Below are 27,587 nucleotides of genomic sequence, written 5' to 3' on the forward strand. Positions count from 1 at the left end.
TGTGAAGAGCTATCAGTTTGGTGGAGGAAATGTTTGTGTGCTAAGAAGGTTACAGAATAAATGCTTCAAAAAAATGAAGAGAAAGCACAGGGCGGTTGTGATTATTGACAACACAAAGTGTGGAACAGTAGTTTGAGGATTGCATTATTATAGTTGTTGAAGACTTCATGCACTTTGCTCATTTCCTAGGGAAACATCTGGCTTGTTTGAAGTGATCATTGCAATTTAAATTATTGGAAAGGCAGCCTGCTTTGTTGTGCTTGGGATGGACAGGATGTCAGGGAGAAGTGCCAGAGACAAAGTGGAGTTGTGCAAAGACTTTCTGCATCTGATGGTCCTGATTCAGAAAGCTGGGGTGTGCTGTGTTCTAGGAAGAGTTTTTCAGGGAACACACAAGCTCAGATCTTCAAAAAGTCTTCAAGGGTATGTGTTTGAAGTGGCTGAGTGTCTACGGTTTGGCATTGGGATGAGACTTAACAAGGCTAAGTGCAGAGTTCTACACTTTGGCCACAACAACCCCAAGCAGCACTACAGGCTGGGGACAGAGTGGCTAAAAGCAGACAGGCAGAAAAGAACCTGGGGGTACTGGTAGATAGTAGCTGAACATGAGCCAGCAGTGTGCCCAGGTGGCCAGGAGAGCCAGTGCCCTGGATCAGGAACAGTGTGGCCAGTAGGACTAAGGAAGGTTATTTCTCCCCTGCACTTGGCACTGGTCAGGCCACACCTTGAGTGCTGTGTCCAGTTCTGGGCTCCTCAACTCAAGAGATACTGGAATATGTTCAGAGAAGGGTGACAAAGCTGGTGAGGAGCCTGGAGCACAGCCCTGTGAGGAGAGGCTGAGGGAGCTGGGGGTGTGCAGCCTGGAGGAGAGGAGGCTCAGGGGTGACCGCATTGCTGTCTACAACTACCTGAAGGGACATTGTAGCCAGGTGGGGTTGGTCTCTTCTCCCAGGCAACCAGCATTAGAACAAGGGGACACAGTCTCAAGTTGTGCTGGGGGAGGTCTAGGCTGGATGTTAGGAGGAAGTTGTTGGCAGAGAGAATGATTGGCATTGGAATGGGCTGCCCAGGGAGGTGGTGGAGGCACCATCCCTGGAGGTGTTCAAGAAAAGCTTGGCTGAGCAACTTAGTGTCATGGTGTAGTTGATTGGCTAGGGCTGGGTGCTAGGTTGGCCTGGATGATCTTGGAGGTCTCTTCCAACCTCGCTGATTTTATAATTGCTTTGCTGTTCAGGGCCCTAAATGGAAGCTACATATTTTTTCTGAGCCCTGAGCAGGTATCATGACTTCAGTGTACTGAGCTTTTAGAAAACAGGGCCAGAAGCAGCTGGGGTATATTACACAGGGGAAACATTTCAGCCTTTACAAGTACATATAATCATCCTGATGAAATTCAAGTCTCTTTTATTATCTGAGACAGTAAGATGCTGGTGTTTTCCCCAGGGTAATGAAAAGCTGGAACCCTTCAGCAGGGATAATGTTACATGCTGGATGCAGTGGCGAGGCTTTAAGTGGGAGGTGAGCTAAGTGGAGGGAAACGCAGGCCAGTTCCACACCACTGTGTGTCCCATGCACTGTTCCTTCCAACAGGTGCCTGTGAGGGAAAGCACTCATGACCTTGGCTGCCAGGTGTCCTGTTTGGGAGAGGAGGGTCACAGTATCACAGTATCATCAGGGTTGGAAGAGACCTCACAGATCATCAAGTCCAACCCTTTACCACAGTGCCCAAGGCTAGACCATGGCACCAAGTGCCACATCCAACCTTGCCTTGAAGTGCCCCAGGGACGGCGACTCCACCACCTCTCCGGGCAGCCCATTCCAGTGTCCAATGACTCTCTCAGGGAAGAACTTTCTCCTCACCTTGAGCTTAAATTTCCCCTGACATAGCTTGAGGCTGTGTCCTCTTGTTCTGGTGCTGGCCACCTGAGAGAAGAGAGCAACCTCCTCCTGGCCACAACCACCCCTCAGGTAGTTGTAGACAGCAATAAGGTCTCCCCTGAGCCTCCTCTTCTCCAGGCTAACCAATCCCAGCTCCCTCAGCCTCTCCTCGTAGGGCTGTGCTCAAGGCCTCTCCCCAGCCTCGTCGCCCTTCTCTGGACACGCTCAAGCATCTCAATGTCCCTCCTAAACTGGGGGGCCCAGAACTGAACACAGTACTCAAGGTGTGGTCTAACCAGTGCAGAGTACAGGGGCAGAATGACCTCCCTGCTCCTGCTAGTTTGTCAGAACATGACCAACGTGTGCTTGCCTAGATTACTGTTCCTGAGCCACTGTGCACCAGATAAATGAGATGAGAGTATCCCTGTTGTTACAGATCTTCTGTTTATTGACTGTTGAAATGCAGCTTTGGGGCTGTGAATCTGCTTTTTGAAACAGATGAGTGGAAAAAATACCTCTTTCAAATGAGTTGTAGGAAGGCTGAGTAGGGTAGGAACAGATCCGAGGGCTCTAATAGCTCACCTGGTGTGCTAAACTGCAGGGCACACCCAGCTGCGGAGTGGTGTCGACACAGCAGAGGGACCTGGACGGGCTGCAGAGGTGGGCCCAGGTGAACCTCCTCGTGAAGATCAGCAAGGGCAGGTGCAAGCTGCTGCAGCTGGGGCTCGTTGTCAGCGCAGGCTGGGGGAGGAGGTGTTAGAGAGCAGCCCTGAGGAGAGGCCCCAGGGCGTGCTGGGGGCACGAGGGGCTGGGCACAGCAGGCAGCGCAGGCTTGCAGCCCGGAGGGCAAATCGTACCCTGGGCTGCCTCGGAAGTGTGGGCAGCAGAGCCAGAGAGGGCATTCTGCCGCTTTGCTCTGGTGGGACCTCACCTGGAGCTCTGCCTCGTTATGGGAAGGACATGGACCTGATGGAGCAGGTACGGGGCGGGGGGGGGGGGGCACAAACGTGATCAGAGGGTTGGAGCAGCTCTGCTACGAGGACAGGCTGAGGGAGCTGAGGGTGTTCAGCCTGGAGAGGAGGAGGCTCGGGGCGGGGACCTAATAGCAGCCTGCCAGTACCTGAAACAGGCCTAGAGGAAGGATGCAGAGAAGCTGCTTACAAAGGGTGCTAGGTTGGACTGGATGATCTTGGAGGTCTCTTCCAACCTGGTTGATTCTATGTAAATCTATGTAAAAAGGACTTAAAGTGCAAATGTGCCACATACAAGGAACAGAAAAGCATCTTTTTAAGTCTAACTTCAATATTTTACCTGAGGTTTTGCTCTGTTCCTTAAGCTATGGCTCACACAGCTGTTCAAACCCCGGAAGATACAGATATTTGCTTTCTTGCAATCCAAAGAGTGACTTTTCTTGAGGTTTTGGATAATAGTTTGATATAAGAATAGGGTTTTTTTTTCCAAATATATAATAATCATCGTCCCTGAGGCTGTTCAAGGCAAGATTGGACGTGGCACTTGGTGCCATGGTCTAGCCTTGAGCTCTGTGGTAAAGGGTTGGACTTGATGATCTGTGAGGTCTCTTCCAACCCTGATAATACTGTGATACTGTGATAAAGGCCTGCAGGGACAGGACGAGGGGCAATGGGTTCAGGCTTGAGAAGAGCAGATGTAGATTGGATGTTAGCAACAAGTTCTTTACTATGAGGGTGGTGGAGCACTGAAACAGGTTACCCAGGGGGGTAGTTGAGGCTCCTTCCCTGGAGACATTCAAGGTGAGGCTTGAGAGAGCCCTGGGTGACCTGGGCTGGTGGGGATGTCCCTGCTGAGTGCAGGGGGACAGGACTGGATGAGCTCTAGAGGTCCCTTCTGTGCTGGACCATTCTAGCAGCAAGCTAGTGGAGTTCAGAATCACAATGTTGTGTAGAAGCTGCAAGGTTTTGTATTTTTTGATGTTTATTGTGTTTGGGTTTTTGTTGTTCAAGGTTTTTTTTTCTTTTTTTTTTTTCTTACAAAAGCTCAGTTTTCATCTAATATTCATTATTTGCAAGGCCAGTTAGCAAATTAAAACAAATAGTACCTTGTGAGCATTTCACCTGTTTCCTTTCTGAGGGGGCCCACACCTTCCCTAGTCTTCTTTTTACCGTTAATATACCTGTAAAAATAAATTCTTGGTGTTCCCTTTGCTTTCCCTGGCTAGATTCAATCCAAAGTGTGCCTTGGCTTTCCTAACCACACCTCTAGCTGCTCGGGCAGCTTCCTTAGATCCCTTATATACATTCCAGCTGTCCTTTCTTCCACTCCTTGTGGAGTTTCCTTTTGTGTGAGAGCATGTCCAGGAGATCCTTGCTCAGCCAGGCAGGCCTCTTAGCATTCTTTCCTGTTTTCCTCTTTGTTGGCACACATTGCTCCTGGACACTGAGGAGGTGATCCCTGAATACTGGCCACCTGTCCCGGGCTACTCTTCCCTCTGGGGCATTGTTCCATGATACTTTGGCCAGCAGATCTCTGAAGCAATCAAAGTCTGCACGCCTAAAGTCTAGGGTCATAAGCTTAGAATGCATCCTCCTGGTTGCCCCGAGGATCTTAAATTCAACTGCTTCATGGTCACTGCAGCCAAGGCTGTCCCTGAGCCTCACACTGGTGACCAGCCCTTCCCTGTTGGTGAGAACAAGGTCCAGCACAGCACCTTTTGTTGTGCATATTTATTTCCTACCGTTTCTGCATTGCTTGGGGTGTGTATTCTATTGCTTATGAAGTAGGGCTTTTGTTTTGCATCAGCTCTTTTTATTTTACCATTCTAGTGATGCAGACCATGGGCTGTTTCTGTTCCAGTGCTGTGATTGCAAGCCTGGATAGCCTCCAGTGCAAGCTATTGTTCTTTCTTTCTTTGAGTTGCAAGTGACAAGTGAGGTCTAATTTTTAAATTTATTTATTAGAAACCCTAAGCAACAATCTTCCCATTTTCAATCAGGGTCACCATTCATCCAAAGCTAGATCACTATAATTACCCTCAAGCTAAACTTAGCATTCTCCCTGCTGCTTCCTATTTCCTGTCATAATGGGAATTGTTCAGACCAGCTAGGGTTGGAAAGATGTTTCAACAGAGATAGACAAAATCAAGCACCATTAGTGAGTGGATTTACTAATATGGATAATTAGGAGTCACTTAACTGATTTGTGTATTGTGCCTAGGTTCTTTTTACAGATGCACAGGTTGCAGTGTGTTGGAGGGGGTGCTCAAAGGTCATCTAGGCCAACCCCCCTGCAGTGAGCAGGAACACCTTCAACTAGATCAGGCTGCCCAGGGCAACATCAAGTCTGATCTTGAATGTCTCTGGGGATGATGCCTTAACCACATCCCTGGACAACCTGTGATAGTATTTCACCACCCTCATTGTGAAGAACTTCCCCTTGATGTCCAACCTAAGTCTACCCTGCTCCGGTTTGGAACCATTTGCCCTCATCCAAACCCTTCTAAACAGTCCTTCTCCAGCCTTCCTGTAGGTCCCTGCTGAGATACTTGCATAACTATTACTATGGTACTTCTGTGGTTCTATGTCTCAAGTTGTGTCAGGAGAAGTATAGGCTGGATGTTAGGAGGAAGTTCTTGACAGAGAGAGTGATTGGCATTGGAATGGACTGCCCAGGGAGGTGGTGGAGTTGCCATCCCTGGAGATGTTCAGAAAAAAGCCTGGATGAGGCACTTAGTACCGTGGTGTAGTTGAGTGGACAGGGCTGGGTGCTAGGTTGGCCTGGATGATCTTGGAGGTCTCTTCCAACCTGGTTGATTCTATAATTCTGTTCTAATATGGTTCATTCCTAAACTGCTTGGCTTAAACACTTTAGTTTCTTCCTTACAAAGAGGCTGAATGAATTATCCAAGGTCAGAGGCTGAATTTTTAGAGCCAAGTAGTAGATATACATCCTCTGACTTCCATTCATGTGTTTTGATGACTAACATTTCTTACTCATTTATTCTTGATCCTATGAAAGAGGTGACAGTCACTAAAGTGTTTTTTATTAGCAACCCAGGAAGCAGAGGAAGCAATATTCACTGTTATTAAAGGTTACAGCCTTGTCACAGCTAGGCCAGAGGACGAAGCATTGATTACATTTTAAGCCAGATTTTTGTCTTTCACCAGAGCTCATTTTCAAAAGCAAGAAGTGTGGGATCCTTTAGCTGAAGGCAACAAGGTCTTCATGTTGTCACCTTCTTGAAAACTTTATTGCCACCAGTTTGAGGTGACTCTGCCATTTTGTGGTTGTTACTCTCCTGTGCACCTCTGTTGCACGGCAAGCACAAAAGGAAAATTAAAGCACGCTACCCTAAAAAGAAACCGCGAGCTTTAGTTGCCAGTTTGGTGCTAACCCTGTGCAGCAGGGACTCCAAACATCTGTCCCGTGCTTAGCTCACCCAGAAGAGGGCAGTGGCAATACACCACTCATCTTAGAGTGCTCCTACAAAAATGCAGCAGGGCTTCTTCCCTCAAGATGGTAGCCCTTGTGGAAGACCTCTCTGAAATACCAAGCACTAGCACGGATTTTATAACAGAGTGTATTGATAAGAGATGGGGTAGGTGTCTTGGGACCAGCAGCTGAGAGCCAGTCAGCATCCCAGTAATCCATATGAAATGCAGATCCTATTCTGTGGAACCCAATGTTACAGTTTTCTTTTGGCACTAGCATCAGTCCAAAGAGAAAAAGGATTCACTGTTGAGACCATCTAATTAGAGTCAGGTGAGTCAGTGCCTTTTTCCTTCAGTCTCATTATTGGCTCATTCTCTCTGCAGAAGTCTTACTAAAAAAAATAACCTGTTGCTTTACTTCAGCAACATTCTGAACTCTTTGTTTCCTTTGACTAACTAATGTCATGGGTCATATTTTACTGAAAGAAATGCTGGCATGAAGGGAATGTTTTACAAGTCTTTCCATGAACCTGAGCTAGATTGCACTGGCAGGGGGGCTGGTCTGGATGATCTCTTTGAGTCTCTTCCGACCCCTGACATCCTGTGAGCCTGTGAATGTATTTTGAATGGATGTTCCAGACAGAAATGCTGAAATGGCAATCTTGAAATATTCTCACATTTCACAAACATCAATCTGGAAAAAGAAACAACAGAATAGAACCACAAACATTCAGGTAATCATGGTAGTGGTATGAGTGACAGTGAACAGGACCACCAACAGAATGTTTGCTCTCAGTCTGCTGCCTATGAGGCTACTTGAGTCTTAGATCTAAGCTAAATGCTCATTCTCTTCAGATATTAAAGAAGTAATCCTGTCAAGCTCATTGTACATATTTTTGATAGAAGCACTTTATTATCATTTATCTTGCAATTGCATCCATTTAAAGCATCCCATTTACTGCAAGGTAGTTCTTTAAGCATCCTTATGTCAAAATACAATCTTGCCAGTATCAGCATTTGAGATGCTGTATTTTGGTGGCTGTGCTCTGGAGAGCCTCTTTGTGGACTACTTCTGGCTTCATGTGGCTGGAAGGTAATTTGCTAAATGACTTAAGTGGCAATATTTTCTATCATGTGCTGGGGACATATTTGGGCTTGTGTAAAGGAGAGGACTGCAGCTAAAGGAATGCAGTGTGGACCACAGGCATAGTGCATCTCATTGGGATGTTGTAGGCTGCTCACCTTGATTTATATCTTATCTGGGGCTTTCTGTAGGAAGAATTAACTGTGCATCTTCTGAACTTTCTTGTTTTTCTTATTGGTGACAGATAGAATAAATTGCTTGAAAATAATCTTCACTAAGCTGAATTACAAGCTAAAGGAACAAGTATGAATTTAATTAAAGGCACTAAAATCAGACAGGAAGGGAGATTATCTAGTAAAAACTCTTAATCTGCTGGGTAAACAGAAGTTAGTAGCAAGCCCTGTTAGGAGATGCAGCAGAGTTTTGGAATGTTTGTTTGCTCTCTCAACTTTGTTGTGTGTGTAACTGTTTTTCCTCCCATTTTTTTTCTCTTTTGCTTTATCTCATTACAAAATATTCACAAAAAATGAAAGTTGGTTCCATCTACTGCCGTTTTTTTCAGCAGTTTTTAGTGGCCAGTAAGAGTCTCAATTTATCTTCGGTGCCTGTGTCCCATGACAGACCCCAAAAGTAACATATTTCAGGTCACCTTCTCACATACCTTAATTCAGAAGTGATTCAAAATTCTCTGTTAGTACTCCTTTCCTTCACCCAAATTTCCCTTTGGTGGAATATCTTTCCCATGTCATGAATATTTTCAGTTTGCTGTTTTGTACATGCAGAGCTCTCTCACAGCTCTCAACCTGCAATTACAGCTCTCCCTCATAAATATTTAAATGGCAGTTCAGCTTTCAGACCGAGCACACCAGTGACAAGGATCAAGCTTTCTGACCTTTTGTTAATTTGCTCACTGAAATAAGATTCCCTTGGTCTCGTTTTTTGTGCTTAAGAGAAGAAATTTGCATGTACAGAGGGTGTTGACATTTCTCATTTTTGTTGCTAATTTGACTTTGGTGCATTTACTCTGATCTTAAAGGGAAAAAAAAAACCTCACTAGAAAGTTTTGTCAGTTCTGCATGAGAATGTGCAAGAGGGAATTTAAGTAAGAAAACATTTAGGTGCTTTATCCAGAAATTACAGGAATTTTCTCTCACAATGGGATGGAGACAAAATTCAGCAAACGAAGCGAAAGTGGAAACGTGTCTAGACCAAGAGGAAATTTTGCTATTCCAAATTGATTTGGTATCTCATTGCCTTTTGCATAGGTTGTTTGGCCCTTCCTGAGAGATCAGTTCCTGCTTAGCACAGCAGAAAGCTAAAAAGTAATTTGCAGGAACAATCACTGCTTACTTACAGATGGAAAAAGGCAAGTTGTTGTGTTTGGGATGGCAAAGATTTTGCCCTAATCAAGAAACAGTCTGATGAGAGCCTGGCAGTAAGTTCTGGTAATCACAGATATGGAGGGATAGGTAAAAAAGTCAGTGTTTGTATAATGTAAAGTAGAAAGAGATGTCAAAAATAGCTCCTATGTTGTAAAATCTAATGATCAGGAGGAGATGGCTGTGCCATCTGCAACATTGTAGTAAGGAAAGAGCATGAATTAACTTTTATCTCTCTTCTTTGAGAGAGAGAGAGAAAAAAGACTCAGTAGGGCTAAAGATAGAAGGGCAGAACCTATTCCTAGTCATTCCAATCTCTTTCACTGGAAGTCACTGAAGAACCATCACATTTCCCTTAGGCCCAGTTAAGAAAATGGACTTCTAAGTGCCTTTTTTTAGGACACAGAGCCTCTCATGCCTCTGATGACATGCCCACCAAATAAGAAGGATTCTGCAGGTTAATGAAGAATATTATGATTCTTACTTGGAAAAGTCCTTTTGCAGCAATGGTTCTATTAAGCTTTTCTATTTAAAATGGCAGTGGTAAACAATTAAAAATTGTATTCCACTGTTGTTAATTATAGTCTCAGATATTGACATTGAACAGTTCTGTGTTTACAGACTGCTCTTTAGATCCAGTGAATGTTTCTCACTATGAGAATGCTTAGGTGTTCATGTATTCCTGGGCTCAACATTTAATGAACACCTCTGCTGATGGCTCATTCAGATGCTTTGTCTGAGGCTGATGTTTGCTTCTTATCTCCATGGAGAAAGACCTTGGAATCCTGGTGGACACAAGTTATCCCTGAGACAGCAATGTGCCCTTGTGGCTAAGAGGGCCAATGGCATCCTGGAATGCATCAAGAAAAGTGTGTCCACCAGGTCTAGGGAGGTTGTTCTCTCCCTCTGCTCTGCTTTGGTGAGACCACACCTGGAATACTGTGTCCATGGTTGGGCTCCCCAGTTCAAGAGAGACAGAGACCTGCTGGAAGGAGTCCAGTGGAGAGCTATGAGGATGACTGGGGAACTGTAACATCTTGTCTACAAATAGAGACTGAAAGACTTGGGGCTGTTTAGTCTTGAGAAGACTGGAAGGGCATCTTCTCAACATCTATAAATATCTGAGGGGTGGGTGTCAAGATGAAGGTGCCAGTCTCTCTTTGATGGTACCCAGTGACAGCACAAGGAACAGTGGGTACAAGCTGGAACACAGGAGGCTCCATCTCAGCATGAGGACACACTTCTTTATGGTGAGGGTGACAGAGCCCTGGAACAGGCTGCCCAGAGGGGTTGTGGAGTCTCCTTCTCTGGATACTTTCAATACCCACCTGGATGCATTCCTGTGTGGCCTGCCCAAGGTGATCCTGCTTTGGCAAGGGGATTGGACTCAAATGATCTCTTCCAACCCCTAAAATTCTGTGATTGAGAGGAAGCTCAGTTTGTGTTAGCAGAGAGACATTTGTTTAAAAAATGAAATCAAATTTGAGAAGTATGAGCAATGCTTTTGTTTGAGTCAGAATACTCTCCTTTTTATCTGAAATACAATTTGCTGAAAAAGGAATGCTTCTTCTTGTGTAGTTGTAGAGATAAGAGGGTCTGCTGAAAATGAGATTAAATTTGGGCTTTCCTGGTCAAAGGATTGAAGTCAGGATTTATATACAGCAGCATGATTTTCAGAATGCATCTGAAATAGAATCATAGAATGGTCTAGGTTGGAAGGGACCTCAAGGATCACCCAGCTCCAACCCCCTGCTGTAGGCAGGGACACCTCCCACTAGGGCAGGTTGCTCAAGGCCTCATCAAACCTGGCCTCAAACACCTCCAGGGAGGAAGCAGCCACAACCTCCCTGGGCAACCTGTTCCAGTGTCTCACCACCCTCACTGTAAAGAACTTCCTCCTAACATCTAGTCTAAATCTCCCCTTTCGCGTTTAAACTCATTACCTCTTGTCCTGTCATTACAAGACCTTGCCAATAGTCCCTCCCCAGCCTCCCTGTAGCCCCCTTCAGATACTGGAAGGCCACTATAAGGTCTCCTCAAATCCTTTTCTTCTCCAGACTGAAGAGCCTCAACTCTCTTAGCCTGTCCTCATAGCAGAGCTGCTGCAGCCCTCTGAACATCTTCGTGGCCCTCCTCTGGCCTCGCTCCAACAGTTCCATGTCCCTCTTGTGTTGGGATCTCCAGAATTGTACACAGTACTCCAGATGGAGTCTGATCAAAACCATGAAGAATAACAAATATTCTGTCAGCCAGTATATTTTGGACATTTTAGGAGCCTTAAAGTCTTTGAGCCTGAACAGACAAAAGCATATACAATACCAAAGGAATCTGAAATTCAAGGAATGCTCAGCATCATATTGAACAGAAATTCATGCAAGATATATGTTGGGGTATTTTTGACCTGTTTGGATCAAACATTGACTACTTCTAAGAACTAGAATTGTGTTTTGCTGAAAACTATGTACAGGGAAAGTATTTATTTTCATTCATTAATGAAAATCTTTTTAATATACATTGGCACTTCAGTGATAATATAAACAGAAATAAAATCCCCAATACAAATATGTGCATCTTTCTGCATAGAATATACTTCTAAGTGGGGTGCAGGACTCAGAATGGCTTCCACATCTTCCCAGTGCAGAATGGTTAAAAAGGGCAGCTTTCAAAGCAAGCAGCATATTCATTTTGTGGCTAAAATCACTTAATTTGAAAGCACTTTGCTCTGGAGAGAACCACAAATTATTTATGATAATAACAATGTATGATGTTGGAAAATGTCTATTATTGATTTGCAAATGAAATGATCTATTCAGAAAAACGTAGCAGATGCATAGCCTGAAAAGTGAATGTTTTAACTGGAAAATGTATACAGAAATACAGGATGGACTTTTCTGCAGCCGTTGTAGCAAATTGGTGAAAATAAGTTTGTGTGGAAAGAAAAATCATATTTGTGTATATGGACATAGAATCATAGAATTAACCAGGTTGGAAGAGACCTCCAATATCATCCAGTCCAACCTAGCACCCAGCCCTGTCCGCTCAACTACACCATGGCACTAAGTGCCTCATCCAGGCTTTTTCTGAACTCTTCCAGGGATGGCAACTCCACCACCTCCCTGGGCAGCCCATTCCAATGGCAAATCTCTCTCTCTGTTAAGAACTTCCTCCTAACATCCAGCCTATACCTCTCCTGACACAACTTGAGACATGGAGCAAACCATATTAGAATAGAATTATAGAAGCAACCAGGTTGGAAGAGATCATCCAGTCCAACCTATCACTCAGCCCTAGCCAGTCAACTAGACCATGGCACTAAGTGCCTTATCTAGTCTTTTCTTGAACACCTCCAGGGATTGTGACTTCATAGCTCTTTCAGTGAGAAATTGAGAGGCTTCTTCATAGTCTTTTAATATATATATGAGTAAAAATTAACTATAAAATGTATGCAGAAATACAGGATGGACTTTTCTGCAGCCATTGAAGCAAATTGGTGAAAATAAACTTCTGTGAAAAAAAAAAATCCTATTTGTGTGTATGGACATAGCTCTTTCAGTGAGAAGTGGAGCGGCTTTTGTAAGTCTTTTTATGTATATGAGTAAAAAGAGAAAACATATCTAAACAGTTTGCAACACTTTTCTTTACCAGACTGACTGGATGAGGCACTTGGTGCCATGGTCTAGTTGACTGGATAGGGCTGGGGGTTAGGTTGGACTGGTTGATCTTAGAGGTCTCTTCCAACCTGGCTGATTCTATGATAGATCTAAGAAGGTCCTGAGGTAGACAGGGACAAGGATTGAAGCCCTGAACTATTTGAAGCACATCTAGATTTATGTGAATGAATTTGAACTCAGAGACATCCTAAAAATAGCTTTGCTGACCTAATTGCACTGCTCCAATCAGGTTACCTTAATCAGCTAGGCTTCCTAGAATACATCACCTATTTCCAATTGACACTCCTTGTCTCAGTATTGATTCCTGTTTTCCATGTCAGGATAGGATGTCCAAGTGTGTGATAGAAGTGTGGTGTGAAAATCCCAGTGTGCTCTCACAGTGTATGGATCAAAGTTCTGCCACGTGAACTCAGCCTTGGGAGTCACTGCAAAACTGTGACTGATTAAAGTGTCTTCAAATTGGCATGAAACTAAACAAATATTCCCTAAGCAATTGGATTTTCAGGAACTGCAAGATCACAAATTTATCAGTTGTGATGTTGTGAAATTGGAAAATGTGTTTCTATGTATTTGTTTGTTATGGATATTTAAAAGGAAAGAATGCTTGCAGGCCTGGATCAGGAAGTGTGGCCAGTAGGACAAGGGAGGTTATTCTTCTCCTGTACTGAGCACTGGTCAGGCCACACCTTGAGTACTGTGTCCAGTTCTGGGCTCCTCAGTTCAAGAGAGATGTTGAGGTGCTGGAAGGTGTCCAGAGATGGGCGACAAAGCTGGTGAGGAGCCTGGAGCACAGCCCTGTGAGGAGAGGCTGAGGGAGCTGGGGGTGTGCAGCCTGGAGGAGAGGAGGCTCAGGGGTGACCTCATTGCTGTCTACAACTACCTGAAGGGAGGCTGTAGCCAGGTGGGGTTGGTCTCTTGTCCCAGACAACCAGCAACAGAACAAGGCGACACAGTCTCAAGTTGTGCCGAGGTAGGTCTAGGCTGGATGTTAGGAGGAAGTTGTTGGCAGAGAGAGTGATTGGCATTGGAATGGGCTGCCCAGGGAGGTGGTGGAGTCACCATCCCTGGAGGTGTTCAAGAAAAGCCTGGATGAGGCACTTAGTGCCATGGTCTAATTGACTGGCTAGAGCTGGGTGCTAGGTTGGACTGGATGATCTTGGAGGTCTCTTCCAACCTCACTGATTCTATGATTCTTGGAGCAGAGGTTAAGGCCAGCCCCATACTGTATGAACTCTTGTGCTGGCTTCATTGTTTTGCAAGTTGCTCTTTGTTTCTTATTTTATATACAGCTATAGAGATGATTAAAGAAGGGTCTTAATTAAGAATTGTAATTAAACTTATGGAGGAAATTACAATGGAATTGAAAATTCAGAATGAGCCTGTGTGATGTAAAGGCTAATGGTGTTAAGGCAGTAATCTCTATGAAGTAATTGATTCTGTAGCCATTAGTCTTCTCTAATGAGATTAAGGAGGAGGTGGCATGATCTTGCTAATTAATTTGATTTATGACTTCAAAATATGAAATAATATTACAAAACTGGGCATTGTTAAATATACCAGGAGGCTCTCAAGTAGTAGGACAAATACCATCAAAGTATTTCTGTATTGCCAGTTGTAATAAGGATGGAGGATCATGTTTGACTTATAGCCTTGAAGATGAAAACAAACATATTGCAGTCATAATTTTTCAAGGGCCTAAAAGGTTGGTTTTTTTTCCTTCCTCAGATAGCAGTTTTCATAATTTTTCAATGCTTGCTTCCTAGAAGGTACTACCATATAAAAGCTTTTTGGTGGTGTAGAAAACTTCTTACTTCGCCATTCTCTCCCTTGTTCACAGATATATAATTTACTGATAGCTTCATACGCCTCTGTCGAGGGCAAGATTTGGTGGAGATGTAGAATTGTTTTGTTTCTTTTTGTTTCTTCTTGTTCAATGAAAGAAAACATGACATAAGACTTCAAAGCACATGTGGAGTGGTTCTTCTGCTGGCAAAGCTGTATGAAGAGTAAAGCTTGTATTTTTGTGTCACGTGTAAAGGTGGTTGCCTGCAGCCAAATCACTGCACTGTAACCCAGTTGGATATTACAAACTACACAAGGTCAGGCATGGGCTAGTGATGTGGTATGAAAGTAAGAACTGTCCCTGGAAGCTGCAGGCAGTTGTACTGAAAAAAGGATTGTATTGTTTTATGTTTCCTTGGGATTTGATTTTTGGATCAGCTCTTTGGTCTAGATATAGGAGGGACTGTTTGTGGGGGTGTCTGGAAGTTGTGGTGATGGCGCCTTTTGGGTAAGATGTAATACCCTTTTTCCCCCCTCTTTTTTTCTCCTTCTTTTTAAATGGTCAAGTTCACACTAGTTTTTGCACACAATGCAGTGCTGCTTCAATCTCACAATGGGTTCAGTTTTTCTTATTAGTGAAAATGTGTGGGCAGATGTAAAATTTTGTGATTTTTGGCTTTTTAAACAAGGTGCCCTATGTGAACTGCTGTGGACAAACAGAGCTCATAAGCCTGCTGAGGCATGCAGTGTTTTTCTGTGTTGTGGGTAATACAGTGTGCTGTGCACCTTGCCTGACACCCTGCAATATTGTATTGCTTTACCACGACACAGATAATTAATTCTGTGATATTTCTAACATGAAAAATGAAGAGGCATTTTCACAGTGCTGTTAGTTCAGGGTTTGCCTTATTGTTACCTATTTAGACTCAATAGGACTGGAATAATTCCTAATAAATTAATCATAGACAATAAATAAAATATATTGTCCAGCTTGGCATGTGTGTTAAATATATTTTTCTCACACCCATGCCTGCACCCACACAGTGCAGAGCTGTGTAATTATTATACAGTGTAATACTACTGATTATTCCATTGATACTGAATATTTCTCTGATAGAGAAGAAAAGGGCCATGCATTAAAAGCAGAGGCAGGTCAGGATAAGCCTTCCAGTTTAAGAGGAAAGATCGAAGTGTGTGTTGTGAAATGCATTGCATTACAAACACAACATTTAAGAACTGCTCCAGCAGACTGGTATCTTTATGATCGTTGACACTTTGCCTTTTGTGTTGAGTGTTACTGTCCTGTGTAACTTGGCTACTGATTCTTCATTCACAATGCATTTGTTATTTGCAGTAGAAGATCAAAGTTGATTGCTAAAGGGTTTTTAATATATAGCTAGAGATTGTAAAATGTATGACACGATGACAGCATCGTTTCTGAAACACTGTTCACACCCTGTCCAGTAAGTAATATTGATGCAATTTGATTTTGTAGCTCCATTGTTTTATCTACAGAGTTGGTAAAGCATTTATACCTCACCAGTCAGAAAAGGTTCAGCTGTGACAAAATACATTGGCTGTTGTAATGTGCATGAAATATTGTTTAAGGCCCTATCCAACATGACTTACAGATTTAAGAAGACTTTAAGGAAGGTGTGACTTTATAGATGCTCCTTAGAATCTCAGTATTTGGATTTAGACCTCTGCCTTTTGCTGATGCTTGCCTTGTGCTGATCTCAGCTTGGAAAGAAATATATGATCACATAAAGACTTTGATCTATAATGGGCCATGATAAAAAGTCTCATTATGCTGCAGCTTCTATGTAGCAATGCTTTGGATCATGTGTTATGAAACAGCATAAAAACTAAGTAAAGTTTAAGATACTCTAAAGCAATTTTTGGTTCTCAAACACTGATTTTTGCCTCTTTACTCTTTTCTGAAGGTCAGTCACCCTGAAATATTACAGCCTTGGAACTGTTTATTGTGATAAAGTCTACTTTAGACAATAGTGAGCCATATGTATTAAATATACTTTAGATTATATAATGAGTAAGTATAATCAAAAGTTTTTTTCGTAGGGATGGGGTGAGGAAGAAGATTAAATTAGTTAAGATTGCTAAAAGACTTGCAGAAAGGTCAGTTGTAAAAGCATCACCCAAGAAAGATAAAATGAAAGATCAATGAAGGTAATAAAGGAAATGTCAGAAGGCAATATCCCCAAGGAAAAGTTTGTCAGGAAAGTGACAGATAGTCCAGTCAACTGAACACAAGGAGAAGTAATGTCTTACCTGCATTCACAGCAATACTGTAGATATTAGATCTTTAGACTTGTGAAACTCCTCTTGGCTCCTTGTTTAGACTCAGCCCTTTGCAAAGAGGAACATTTCAGAGCAAAGGCAACAGCTCTGCTTGAATCGCTGACTGCAGATTCTGTGCTTGAAAACCAAGCCTTGAGCACTTCAGAAACTATTCTCTTCCAGTGCACCTGCAGCTCTGAGCTTACATTTTCAAGGCCAGTGCCCATAAAGCATCCTGCTGCTCATAGCCACAGCCCCTGCAGCAAATAGCATTGGCACAGGTGTGAATGTGCTTCACTGAATTTATCTTTTTAAGAACTAAGGCTGTCTCTCCAACTCAAACTCGGATAAACTCCTACTGCATAAAGTGGCTTCTCAAAACTTCTCTTCTGCTAACAAAAGGCTCTGTTATTATGAAATAGAGTTCTTTAGCCGTCAGCATGCACCTTAATGAGTCATTCAGATAAACAGGTTCCACTGAAGATTGAATTACGATCCTATTCATCTGACACAAAGCAAGCACCAGTTCCTCTCTGGAAGGTGATGAATAAATAAAAGATCCTGTGTTTCCAGGCCTAAGCCTCACAGAAATGTAAGGATGCCTGTTTTCAGTGTGATTTCCCATGTCCTACAAGTACAGCCTTCGTGTTGCCATCAGAATTAGGTTGGTGCTGATGAAGACATCAAACATTATGTAAGTAAAGGCACTTAAAAATAGATGGAAACGTGGGGGTATGAGTGGAAGTATCTATCATTAACTCTGAACAATCTGTTAGACAATAACCTCTGATATTTAGCTTGTGCTTATAGGATGCAATTTGTATGCCTTGCCATTACATGTGTGGAGGGGCACTATCTAAAGTTATTTTTAGAATTCCAGTTTAGTGACAAAGATGAATTTTAAGCCTTTGCTAGAACATACTCATGCTTATCATCTGCTGAGGCCAATAAATGTCAGCTCTTCTCTGTTGTTATGTTATGGGTTTTAGCACAAATTCATGCTGCAAAGAGTGTTGTGCTGCATACACCTAACAACAAGAGTGATGTCTCTGATAATTTCCCGGTTTAGCAGGTGATGTAAAATTAATAAGAAAGAAAAAGGGGGTGGGAGGAAGTCATGGATCAATACTGATGGGGATGACAGTAACCTTGGTGTGTCACCTGGCTTAGTCTTACTTAGTTTTCATAGGTATGGAAGCAGCTGTGAATTTTAAGGACCATTGAATGCCTCTGGCACGTGCACATAGGGAAGCTTTTCTTGGGCACAGGGAGGAGGCACAGAGATGCTAATGTGAAAATACAGATTTTGAGAGGTGAAAGGTGGACACGTTGGCTGAGCAGAGGTTAGAACTGATACTGTGATGTATCTTGTCTGGTCTATGTCCTGTTAAAAACCAAGTGCTGTTGACTTTGCCACTATCAGTGGGTCAGTATCAGTTGGCTTCAGTGACTTTGAATTGTGCATTTCTTCATAACTGATGGTCTCTATTGAGTCATTTTGCAAATGGTATTTAATTGTTGGCCAGAACACAAAATGCTACACAAAGGGTTAAGTAGTTTTGAACTATCCTAAATTCAGGCTCTTTTAAGGTTCCTTAGAAACATGTGCATTTCAAATTCTGATAGATGAAAATGGAGGTGGTTGTTCCCAAACCTTCTTGCACAAGGAATTCATGTATGTTGGTGTTGCTGAGTCCATCCACAGGGAAAAAAAAATGAAATACTAAAAAGTAATTTTCCCTCTTAAGCTGTGGAGCACCATGAGTTGTGTGGGTGAACTAACAAAGAAGCTCCAGGATTTCTAACAGTATTTTGTGTAAGCTTTGTTGGAATACTACTGTTAACATAAAGAGGCATTCTGACAAACTTCCAGGCTCTAATGCTAAATTTTAGTCACATTCTTTTTCCTGCTTAGTTCTGTGCTCCTACATGTTACAGAGAAAATATTAAAACTGATTTTTTTCACTTACCTTTTGAAGTTGATTTCCTACAGAGGGGCAATGACCACAAAGCTTTAAGTCTTAATTTGGAAGTCTATGTTAGATTTCAGTCTCATTGCTTGCCCTGACAAAATGTTTATTCATCAAGGCTGAATATATTAGTTCAGATTGACTTCTGTTGTATATTTAACTTGTATATTCTTGTGTATGTGTGTGTATTTATATATATATTTTAAAATGTATTTATTGTTTTCAAGCAGCTTTTGGGAGCAGACACAGTGAAAAACTTGATAATAAACCATGCTGTGTTGTAGAAAGAGCAAGAGCTAGTCAGCTACTGCAAATGCAGTTTTGACAGATTGGTTACTTGACTTGTTTTGTTTTCTTCAACACAGTTTGGAAATGATCCATCATGTCTGCAGCCTGCAACATCACAGAAAATATTTGATCAGACCCAGTTTTTAAAAGAGACCCAGATTTCCAAGTCTGATGTCACCACCTTAAATCAACAGCATTATCATTGGCAGTTTTTAGTAAGTCCTGGTTTTGTTTTTGCTATTTTATGGCAGTTGGTGAATTTAAAGAGGAATCCAGTTCTGCAGTCCATGCTGCAGCTTTTTGGTTGGATGGGTTCTTTTGTTTGCATGTGCACTAATGTCAGATATCAGAGTACTAGGTTGGGTTCCTTGGGGGAGAGGGTGTGGATTTGGGAAAAGGAGAGTTTGGCTCCACAATCATACAGCAAAAGATTTTGTGTTGATTACTTAGACTCTTATAGATTGATAGTAGTGTTTCAATGATATACATATGTACCTGGGATATAGTTTAAGCAGAACTGATGTTATATCTGTATTTAAAGTCAAGAGGCAATCCAATAACCAGACTGGTGTGTTGGTATATTTGCTACTAACAGCATATGCCTTCATTCTATAAACGAGCATGTATGTCCTGTGTGAGGAATATGTGCATACTCTGAGTCCTTTAGACCCTTCAGGACTGGCAGGTGTTAGGAAAAATAAGATACTGTGATTTACTTTCCAATGATAATGAATTCTGAGGAGCATATATTTTGGTCACTTACTTGATCCACACCTCTTGGATCAACTTACGAGTTAGAGCCCATATATGACCTTTGATCTTCAAAGCACTATTTAACCATTAACTAATAGAATAACCTAAAGAGAATTCATAAAAAGATAACCATTTTTCAACTTTGTGTTCTCACTATTCTTGTATTGAATTGAACTGAAAGTAAAGGCTTAAAGCTTTGCTTTAGGAGCCTGATATTTGAAGCTCGAGGTTCTAAATTTGGTGCTGGACTTATCCATTTGAAGGATATGAGTTTGATTGCATCAGAAGTAATTATATTTAATATGACAAGAAAAAAGTGCATAAATGTGGTATTTTGAAGGGCTTCTAATGCCTTCTTTGCATCTCTGCTTCTGGAAAGAATAATTACGTAGCTGGGATGTGAACTGAATATTAAGTTCTGGGAAAAAGAGTCAAGTTGATCTTCCAATGTTGTGTGCAGAAATTGCTTCAACAGAAGAGAAGGCATTTGAGAAGTTAGGTAGTTCTTTGCAGGCCCAGAGCTGGTATCCTTGCAAAAGGCTAACTTGGGGCAAAAATGGGATGCTGTTCAACTCAGGAGGAATTTTCTTGTTAATTTCATTCATGCAAATAATTTGTGTTTTCAAGAAGCACGAAGTTGTGTTGCAAAACAAGCTTTAGGGTCTGAGATTGACTAAAGGATTGATAAATATTGACAGCAGTTTGTTTCAGTCCAGTGCAGGCTGTATCTTTGCATCCATTGCTCAGTTTGTCAGTGTTTCATGGGAACACAAAAAGTCTAAATGACTGATGGGCAGTAGCAGCCTTCTAGATACAGGTAAATTTTGGACACCCCGACCAGCCTCTGCTCAAACCACTACTTTTTACGTAGAGCTACAGTGTGGATGTTGAGAGCTAAATACTCTGATGCCAGAGTTAAGAATTCCTAACAGAATATTAAATAATATTTCTTTCATATTGTAGTTACAGTACCTTGGGGCTAAATTTTATGTTACTGTTCACTCCTTTGTGAATTAATGCTGCAGCTATGTCAGTAGCAAATACTTTTAATCCTCTGCACTGACAATGAGAAGAAATAAGTGCAGTTTTTCATTCTGCTACTGTGTGTTTCAGCAGTGGCTTCACTGCAAGAGGAAAATGCTGTGTGTTAGTAAACAGAGACCACATTTTTATCTACAGATGAATGTTCCCTTCGCCTTCTGTCATTAGCTTTCTGGGTACATAAATATAACAGACTTGCAGCAGTTACCTGTTAGTTACCAGGCAACAGCAGCATTTGACACTGGCTGCAGCTGCAGTGAATGACGTGCAGCTCCCTGATTGTAAATTAAAGTGCTCTGAATTTTGAACTGAGGTTGATAAAAAGGACATTAGTGCAAGCATAATGCCACCTTCACCATAGTAGCAACGTGACAGCAGAGTTTCTATAACAGCAGCAGTTTGCTGAGATATAACCCTTTATCATATGTTCACAATGGAAAAACTATTATTGCTTTAGTCTTTTGTGATACATAGTTTTGTCTAAAACAAACACTGTCCTTCATTTAAGCCTTTTTTTTTTTGCCACTGTGCAAAGCTGGAATCTCGTTCTTCCCAAGCATTTGCTTGGATTCATTGTTTGCTATGGTCAGAGCACTAGATATTTACCCTAACAGACAAAAACCAGCCAGCTGTGTGCCCATGTGGCCAAGAGAGCCAATGGCATCCTGGCCTGCATCAGGAACAGTGTGGCCAGTAGGAGAAGGGAGGTTATTCTTCCCCTGTACTCAGCACTGGTCAGGCCACACCTTGAGTGCGGTGTCCAGTTCTGGGCTCCTCAATTCAAGAGAGATGTTGAGGTGCTGGAAGGTGTCCAGGGAAGGGTGACAAAGCTGGTGAGTGGCCTGGAGCGCAGCCCTGTGAGGAGAGGCTGAGGGAGCTGGAGGTGTGCAACCTGCAGAAGAGGAGGCTCAGGGGTGATCTTACTACTGTCTACAACTACCTGAGGGGACATTGTAGCCAGGTGGGGGTTGGTCTATTCTCCCAGGCAACCAGCAATAGAACAAGGGGACACAGTCTCAAGTTGTGCCGGGGTAGGTCTAGGCTGGATGTTGTTAGGAAGTTGTTGTCAGAGAGAGTGATTGGCATTGGAATGGGCTGCCCAGGGAGGTGGTGGAGTCACCATCCCTGTTCAAGAACAGACTGGCTGAGGCATTTAGTGCCGTGATGTAGTTGATTGGCCAGGGCTGGGTGCTAGGTTGGACTGGATGATCTTGGAGGTCTCTTCCAACCTGGTTGATTCTATGAAAAAAAGAACTATTTTACTGTATATGTACTTTGAGTACTGCTTCCTATTCACAATTGTTTTGCAGTCTCTAAATAATGACAGAGCAGTGAGACTGGATATTAATATAGCTGATCTAGGAACATTTCTGATTATAATGCATGATGGTTAGTCTAGGTAGCTGGCTCTGCAAAACGAACTCTAAGGTTGCCTCTCTTTCCTGTGTCCTCTCCTTGGGTGAGAATTTTGGCAACGAAAGCAGCAATATCCATGGCCAAACCCAGTATATGGATTTTGATAAGTGCTGAAATATATTTAATGAGAATGTATTTGCATTTTTATCATTTGGGGGGCCTTTTCACACTTAATGGAACGAAGTGCAAATGAGCTATTTTAATAGTTTAGTTCCACTTTGTCATAAGCATCATCCATTTTTCTCCACCATCTCAATGCACTGACTTATATCACCTTGCATTTCTACCGATAGCTTCTCGATTAACTGTTGCTTGTGCAAATGTAGAATTCTATTTAGATTTTGTTGATAGGGTGCCAGTATAATAAAAACCTTTCCTGTCTGCAGGCTGTGAGGAGAATTTCTGTCAAAAATAGATGTTAATGTGCTTTTAAAACCCTTTTTTCTAATCAGAGTTCCAGCAGGTTGTTAAATTCCTGAGTGAAAGCAGTGAAAGATATTTAAAAGCCCAAACAATGAAATATATTCAGTACAAGACTGGATTAAATTAGTAGCCATGAAAGCAGGTTGACCTTTTTTCTTTCTCCCCTAGAACATACTATTCTTACTCTCTCAGTTTAAAAAGATTGTTGACTCAAATATGACCTTTTAATACAAACACTCTTGTAACATACTTTCCATCTTTTTTCCTCTTGGTGGACCGATCAGAGCTTTAGGCAGGATAGGTCAAGGTGGGGCATTAGCTAGGAGCAGGTACTCTCAAACACTGTTGCTGTTGCTGCCTGGGACTGGGTGGTTTAAGTGCATGGTGGTGGCTATTAAGTGAGCTCTGGAGAGATGAGGCATGCTCAGATGTTCAAAACAACAAAGGTAAGTAAGGCCTTTAGCAGAACCTGGAAAGTTTTGCCTGTGCCAGATGCAGTGCTGCCTTGCTATGACTGTGGAAGAAAATATGCTCCCTACTTTTTGAGTGTAACAGGTCTGTAGGTGAAATTTGTCTCAAGAATGCATACATTAATCCTGTTAGGTTATAAAATTCAACTGTAAGGCTTTCTGATAACCTTTACTGTATGATATATTCAAACTGTGCAGATTCTTATACTAAAAACAAGACTTTGGGGGGTCATGGCTGCAGATTTAGAAAACATTCCAGAATTTATATATATATATATAGGGGTGTGTGTGTATAAATGAGATGAGCAGTGAATCCACTGTAAACAGACAAATGCAATGAAACATTCTTATCTCTGTTCCTCTACAAGGATGAAAATAAATGAGCTAATTAAACTCTAGAGAAAGTCAAAGATAGATTCAGGAGCTAAATGCAGATTTTCACCTTCTCAGGTAGTGCTTGCAGAGCATATTTTTTTTCTTCTTGCCCTTTGTATTCTTGTCATCTAAATGCAACCATCCAACAAGCAGCCAGTGATGCAAAGCTTCAGAGATTCCACCTCCCTCCTAACAATGATATTCTGAACCTGGAATGTGAGTTAGGGTTCTGCTTAGGAGACAGTGTCTAGGTTTTATTATTATTATCTTTTGAATCTTGATGTTTGTATTTATGGATGTAGACTCTATTTTCATAAACCTCACTACCCACTGTTCTGTTCATTGCTTTCTGAAAGGGCATCATCTGCACAAGCCTAAATATATATATTATCATTCTCCTAAATGTACTGTTTGTTGTCACAGTCTGTTACCTTATAAATTGCCTCAGCAAATGTAGTGCTTCTATCAGGCAAGAAAGCTGAAGGATCTCAATGTGTTATCACTTAGAGCAAAACAAAAGGCGTATGGAGCAAGGTGATTTATTACTTCATTTGTCTGAGACACATTATAAGATTAATTTTTTTGTTTACACTTTTCCCTGTCCTTATTAAATTTGCTTCTTGTTTAACCATCTCTAAGACAAAATAGTATGTCTGAGGAGAGAACATGATTTAATTAACTTTTGTCCTAATGAATCAGACTACAGAGTTTTGCAGTAGCTTCATTTGCAAGGCTTCTTGTCCAGCCAACTGGTTGGAGATAAAGTATTCAGGCAATATGAAAACAGGTATATGCTGGACTGCAGTCTCGGAAATACTGGCAGCTCTCATGTGAATGGAGACTTTTTCTCCTTGGAGAATGTTGAAACATCTTTTGGGACCTTCCTATGGATTTTTTGCTTTTATTTTGTAGGGCTAGAAATTAACTTCATTGGCTAAAATAGTGCTAAAGCACTCATCTCTTGGGATGTTCTTTCATACTCTTTCCTTACACAGCTGTCTAGAAGGTACGTGCTCTTGGTAGGTGATTTTATGTATTTTGGGGATAGTTGCCTTGCTTCTCAAATCTAATGACACTGAGATCTTGTTTTTGGGTTGCACTGAATGTTCCTCTAAAGTGGCTGCACTGGTTAATTTTTTTTTCCTTTTTTAAGAGGAAAATAAGAAGTGATAGTTTCAGGCACATTCAACCATTAGTTCATCCTTACCTGAGAGGCAGTGGGTGGAAGAGGGAAATGAGTCGTGCTCAGCATAGCAAGGAGATAATGAGCTATAAAAATAATTAGCAATACAGTTAAAAAATGTGCTTATATAGAACCAAAAGTTTCTTGGCTCTAGTGCATGATCTCAATGACGTAATTGAGCCTATTCATGTCAGCAAGGCAAATATGATTTAACTCTTTCTCTGTGTGGGCTTTTTAGAATTTGTAAAATGTGAAATGTTAACAGAATGCAATTGAAAGCAAAGCTTGCTACGTTAAGACCATGCATGAATGCATTCGGGAACTTTCTGGTATCCTGAGCAGTTGATAGCATGTTTGCTGTAGTTGCCATGAAGGTTTGCTCGTCGTTCCTAGCAGCTGATATACCCAAACCAAAATGGCATAGGCATCTTCACTTGCAGCAAAAAGGTTAATGTGAACAATGGAAATATGCTCTAGCAGCAATACCATTTCAGTTAACAGGAGATAAAATGAAGTTTTATCTCAAGTTGTGACAGAGGAGGTCTAGGCTGGATGTTGGGAGGAAGTTGTTGCCAGAGAGAGTGATTGGCATTGGAATGGGCTGCCCAGGGAGGTGGTGGAGTCACCGTCCCTGGAGATGCTTAAGAAAAGCCTGGATGAATTACTTATTGCCATGGTCTAGTTGACTGTCTAGGGCTGGGTGCTAGGTTGGACTAGATGATCTTGGAGGTCTCTTCCAACCTGGTTGATTCTATAATCCTATGAAATTCTAAGCAGACCTTCCAAAGAAGACTAGAGAATGCACTTTGATGAGATTTGATCTTTTACCAAAAGTCAAGGCTAATATTTAAGCAATTTTATTGAGATATGAAACCATCTATGTAACTGGATACCTAGTAAGAAAGGGATGACCCATTATCTCCTTACTAACAGCTCCCTAATTCCCTGTGGGCAGACAGGATTCACTTGTCTAGAGCAGGAGGGTGTCTGAGGAAGCTGCTAGACTCACAGCTATGGTTGCACAATGAAACTGTTTCTGGCTGCATCACTCTGTTGTGTTCCTGTAATCATATGACTAAGCCTCGTAGCTCTAAGTATTCTGTCTGAGCTACTGTTGGTATTTAAAGAGCCTGTATTTTTGTTTGTTTGTTTGTTTCTGTGCTAGCAGTTTCCCCACGAAGTGCTGACATATTTGTGTGCCATTAACCAAGGGCCTTTGCTCTTTAAATTTCTGGTTTAGTTTTATAAGATTAGGAGTTAACAGGTGGCTTGAACAAGTGTCTAGGTCTTATCTTTCTCCAAAATAATATTTTACAACTTTTTGGCCACGTTGCTAATAAACTATATCCATTTTAATAAATAATAGTGACAAAATTGTCTTAGGTTGATTTGTCCTTATCACAGCAAAACACTGAAGAAAAGAGCTGTTCCAGATGATCCTGCTCTGGCAGGGGGGCTGGACCCAGATATCTTTCGAGGTCCCTTGCAGCCCCTGATATTCTGGTGAACTGCCCAGTAGATGAGCTCCATATGCTTTCAGAGGAGGAGTGCTGAAGCCAAGACCTAGCAACTTCACCTCAATGCTTTATTAGATATAAGAGTATGAGAATTTTAAGTGCACACTGAAGACGCATGTGCTGGCCTCGGAGTGATGTTTGGTGCTGGATTTCAGTGTGTGCTACAAAGCGGCTCATGGGCAGCAGTCCAATCCCAGAAATGCACTGATTGCTCTGATTACTTTCTCTGCTAGTTAAAATGAGAAGCAAGGCCAAGGATGTGAGCAGGCAGAGTCAGCCTGTGACTTAGAGATGTGAGATGTTTGTTTGCTTGTTTCCTCTTTTGCTCACACGGATTTAACTGGAGCTGTGCTGGAGGAAAGCTGGCCCAGCCACCGCCCTGATGGTGCCTTATTTTCTTTCTGGATTAAGAGGGAGCTCCAATCTGCAAGGCCATCAGTCTGGGCCCTTTCATCAGCACCGAATCACTTTAAATAGGAGAAGAGTGCATGTGATTATCAAAAGCGTTTCCATTTATAACACGCTGTGGTAGTTCAGCTCAGGCACCAGAAAATAAGAAGGTTCTGTATGAGAAGAGTGATGAATGTGGAAACTCAGGAAATAGAAAGAGGTGGCAATAAAATATACACTTGGCTGTCGCTTTGTGGGGTTGTGAGTACCTACCAGCACTCTAAGTGTTGGTGTTCACTTCACTGTTTAGCCTGTTTGTGAGATGTGTGCACCAGCAGAGACATTAGAGATTGGATTCTGAAGGAAAAGTGATTAGCATATTTTAAGGTTTCCTGCACTGACTGCTTAATGCAAATGTACTTAGCAGAAAGATGAGACTCTTCGTGATGCTCTCTGCGTGACAAAGGCTAAAAATAGTTTTTATTAGAACTTTGGCTGCAGTTCTACTAAATTTTAACGGTTTGAGGGAAAGGGAAACACTTTTGAAAGGTTATAATTAATGAGTTATGTGTCGTTGTTGTGTTTTTTAAGTACTCCAAAATAACACGAAGGAATTGGGACAGGGATGCTATTTTGTGCCTGTGGCATTTGGATAGTTTGCAGCCTAGCTTCCCACTTGAGATGGGGGTGGCCTGTGCTGTTGCCTGCTCTTAGCAGCTAGCCCTCTGCAGCTGTTAGAATTTGGTGTGTGCATTTGAAGATGATTGCACAGAAAGAAACTTCTGCTCTGTATTTACAAAGCAAAATATTATGCCTACCACTCTCTCATGTTGAAAGGAAATCCAGTATAGTGTCACTTTATTTGAGCCTAAACTGTGTTTTGCATAGTGATGTAGTGCTCCTCTAGAGGACTGGTGTTTGCTCTAGAGGACAATCTGTGAGATTTTGTTTTTAAAGGAAAAAAGAATGGGATGGGGAGGGGTGTGTCAAAGAAAAAAGAAGAATAAAAAGAAAAGTAAAAATGGGGAAAAGACCCCATTCAATCCTCCGTGCTTCCAAAAGAAGCATTTGGATGTATTAGCATCCTTGTGTCAGATGTGATGTAAATATGGATGAGTGACGGAATGGAAGACATAAGGATGATTCACAGCCTTAGCAAGCCAAAAGTAGTGAAATAGGTAAGCTGCTCTGATGGTATGGTGTTCAAAGCTCTTCTAGGAGTTTCCCCCAGCATATTTTGACAACCAGTGATAATTTGCAAGC

At 42.0% G+C, this 27,587-nt stretch overlaps 1 protein-coding gene across 9 annotated transcripts in view; it reads left to right on the forward strand.

The window, feature by feature from the left end:
* Positions 1 to 2,660: 2,660 nt before the first annotated feature.
* RIMBP2 (RIMS binding protein 2) overlaps positions 2,661 to 27,587 on the forward strand; it is a 128,739-nt gene continuing 103,812 nt past the window's right edge. For 2 of the 9 annotated variants that reach the window (XM_064168787.1, XM_064168788.1), the window contains exons 1-2: positions 2,662 to 2,856; positions 18,834 to 18,971. In XM_064168787.1, the coding sequence (XP_064024857.1) occupies positions 2,839 to 2,856; positions 18,834 to 18,971 (156 nt within the window). In that variant the 5' untranslated portion in view covers positions 2,662 to 2,838. Of the gene's footprint in view, positions 2,857 to 18,833; positions 18,972 to 27,587 lie in introns of all 9 variants that reach the window. The other 7 variants (XM_064168783.1, XM_064168786.1, XM_064168789.1 and 4 more) reach the window with 5 other exon arrangements.

Source organism: Pogoniulus pusillus, chromosome 30 (assembly GCF_015220805.1).
Source record: "Pogoniulus pusillus isolate bPogPus1 chromosome 30, bPogPus1.pri, whole genome shotgun sequence".
In the NCBI taxonomy this organism is placed as follows: domain Eukaryota; kingdom Metazoa; phylum Chordata; class Aves; order Piciformes; family Lybiidae; genus Pogoniulus; species Pogoniulus pusillus.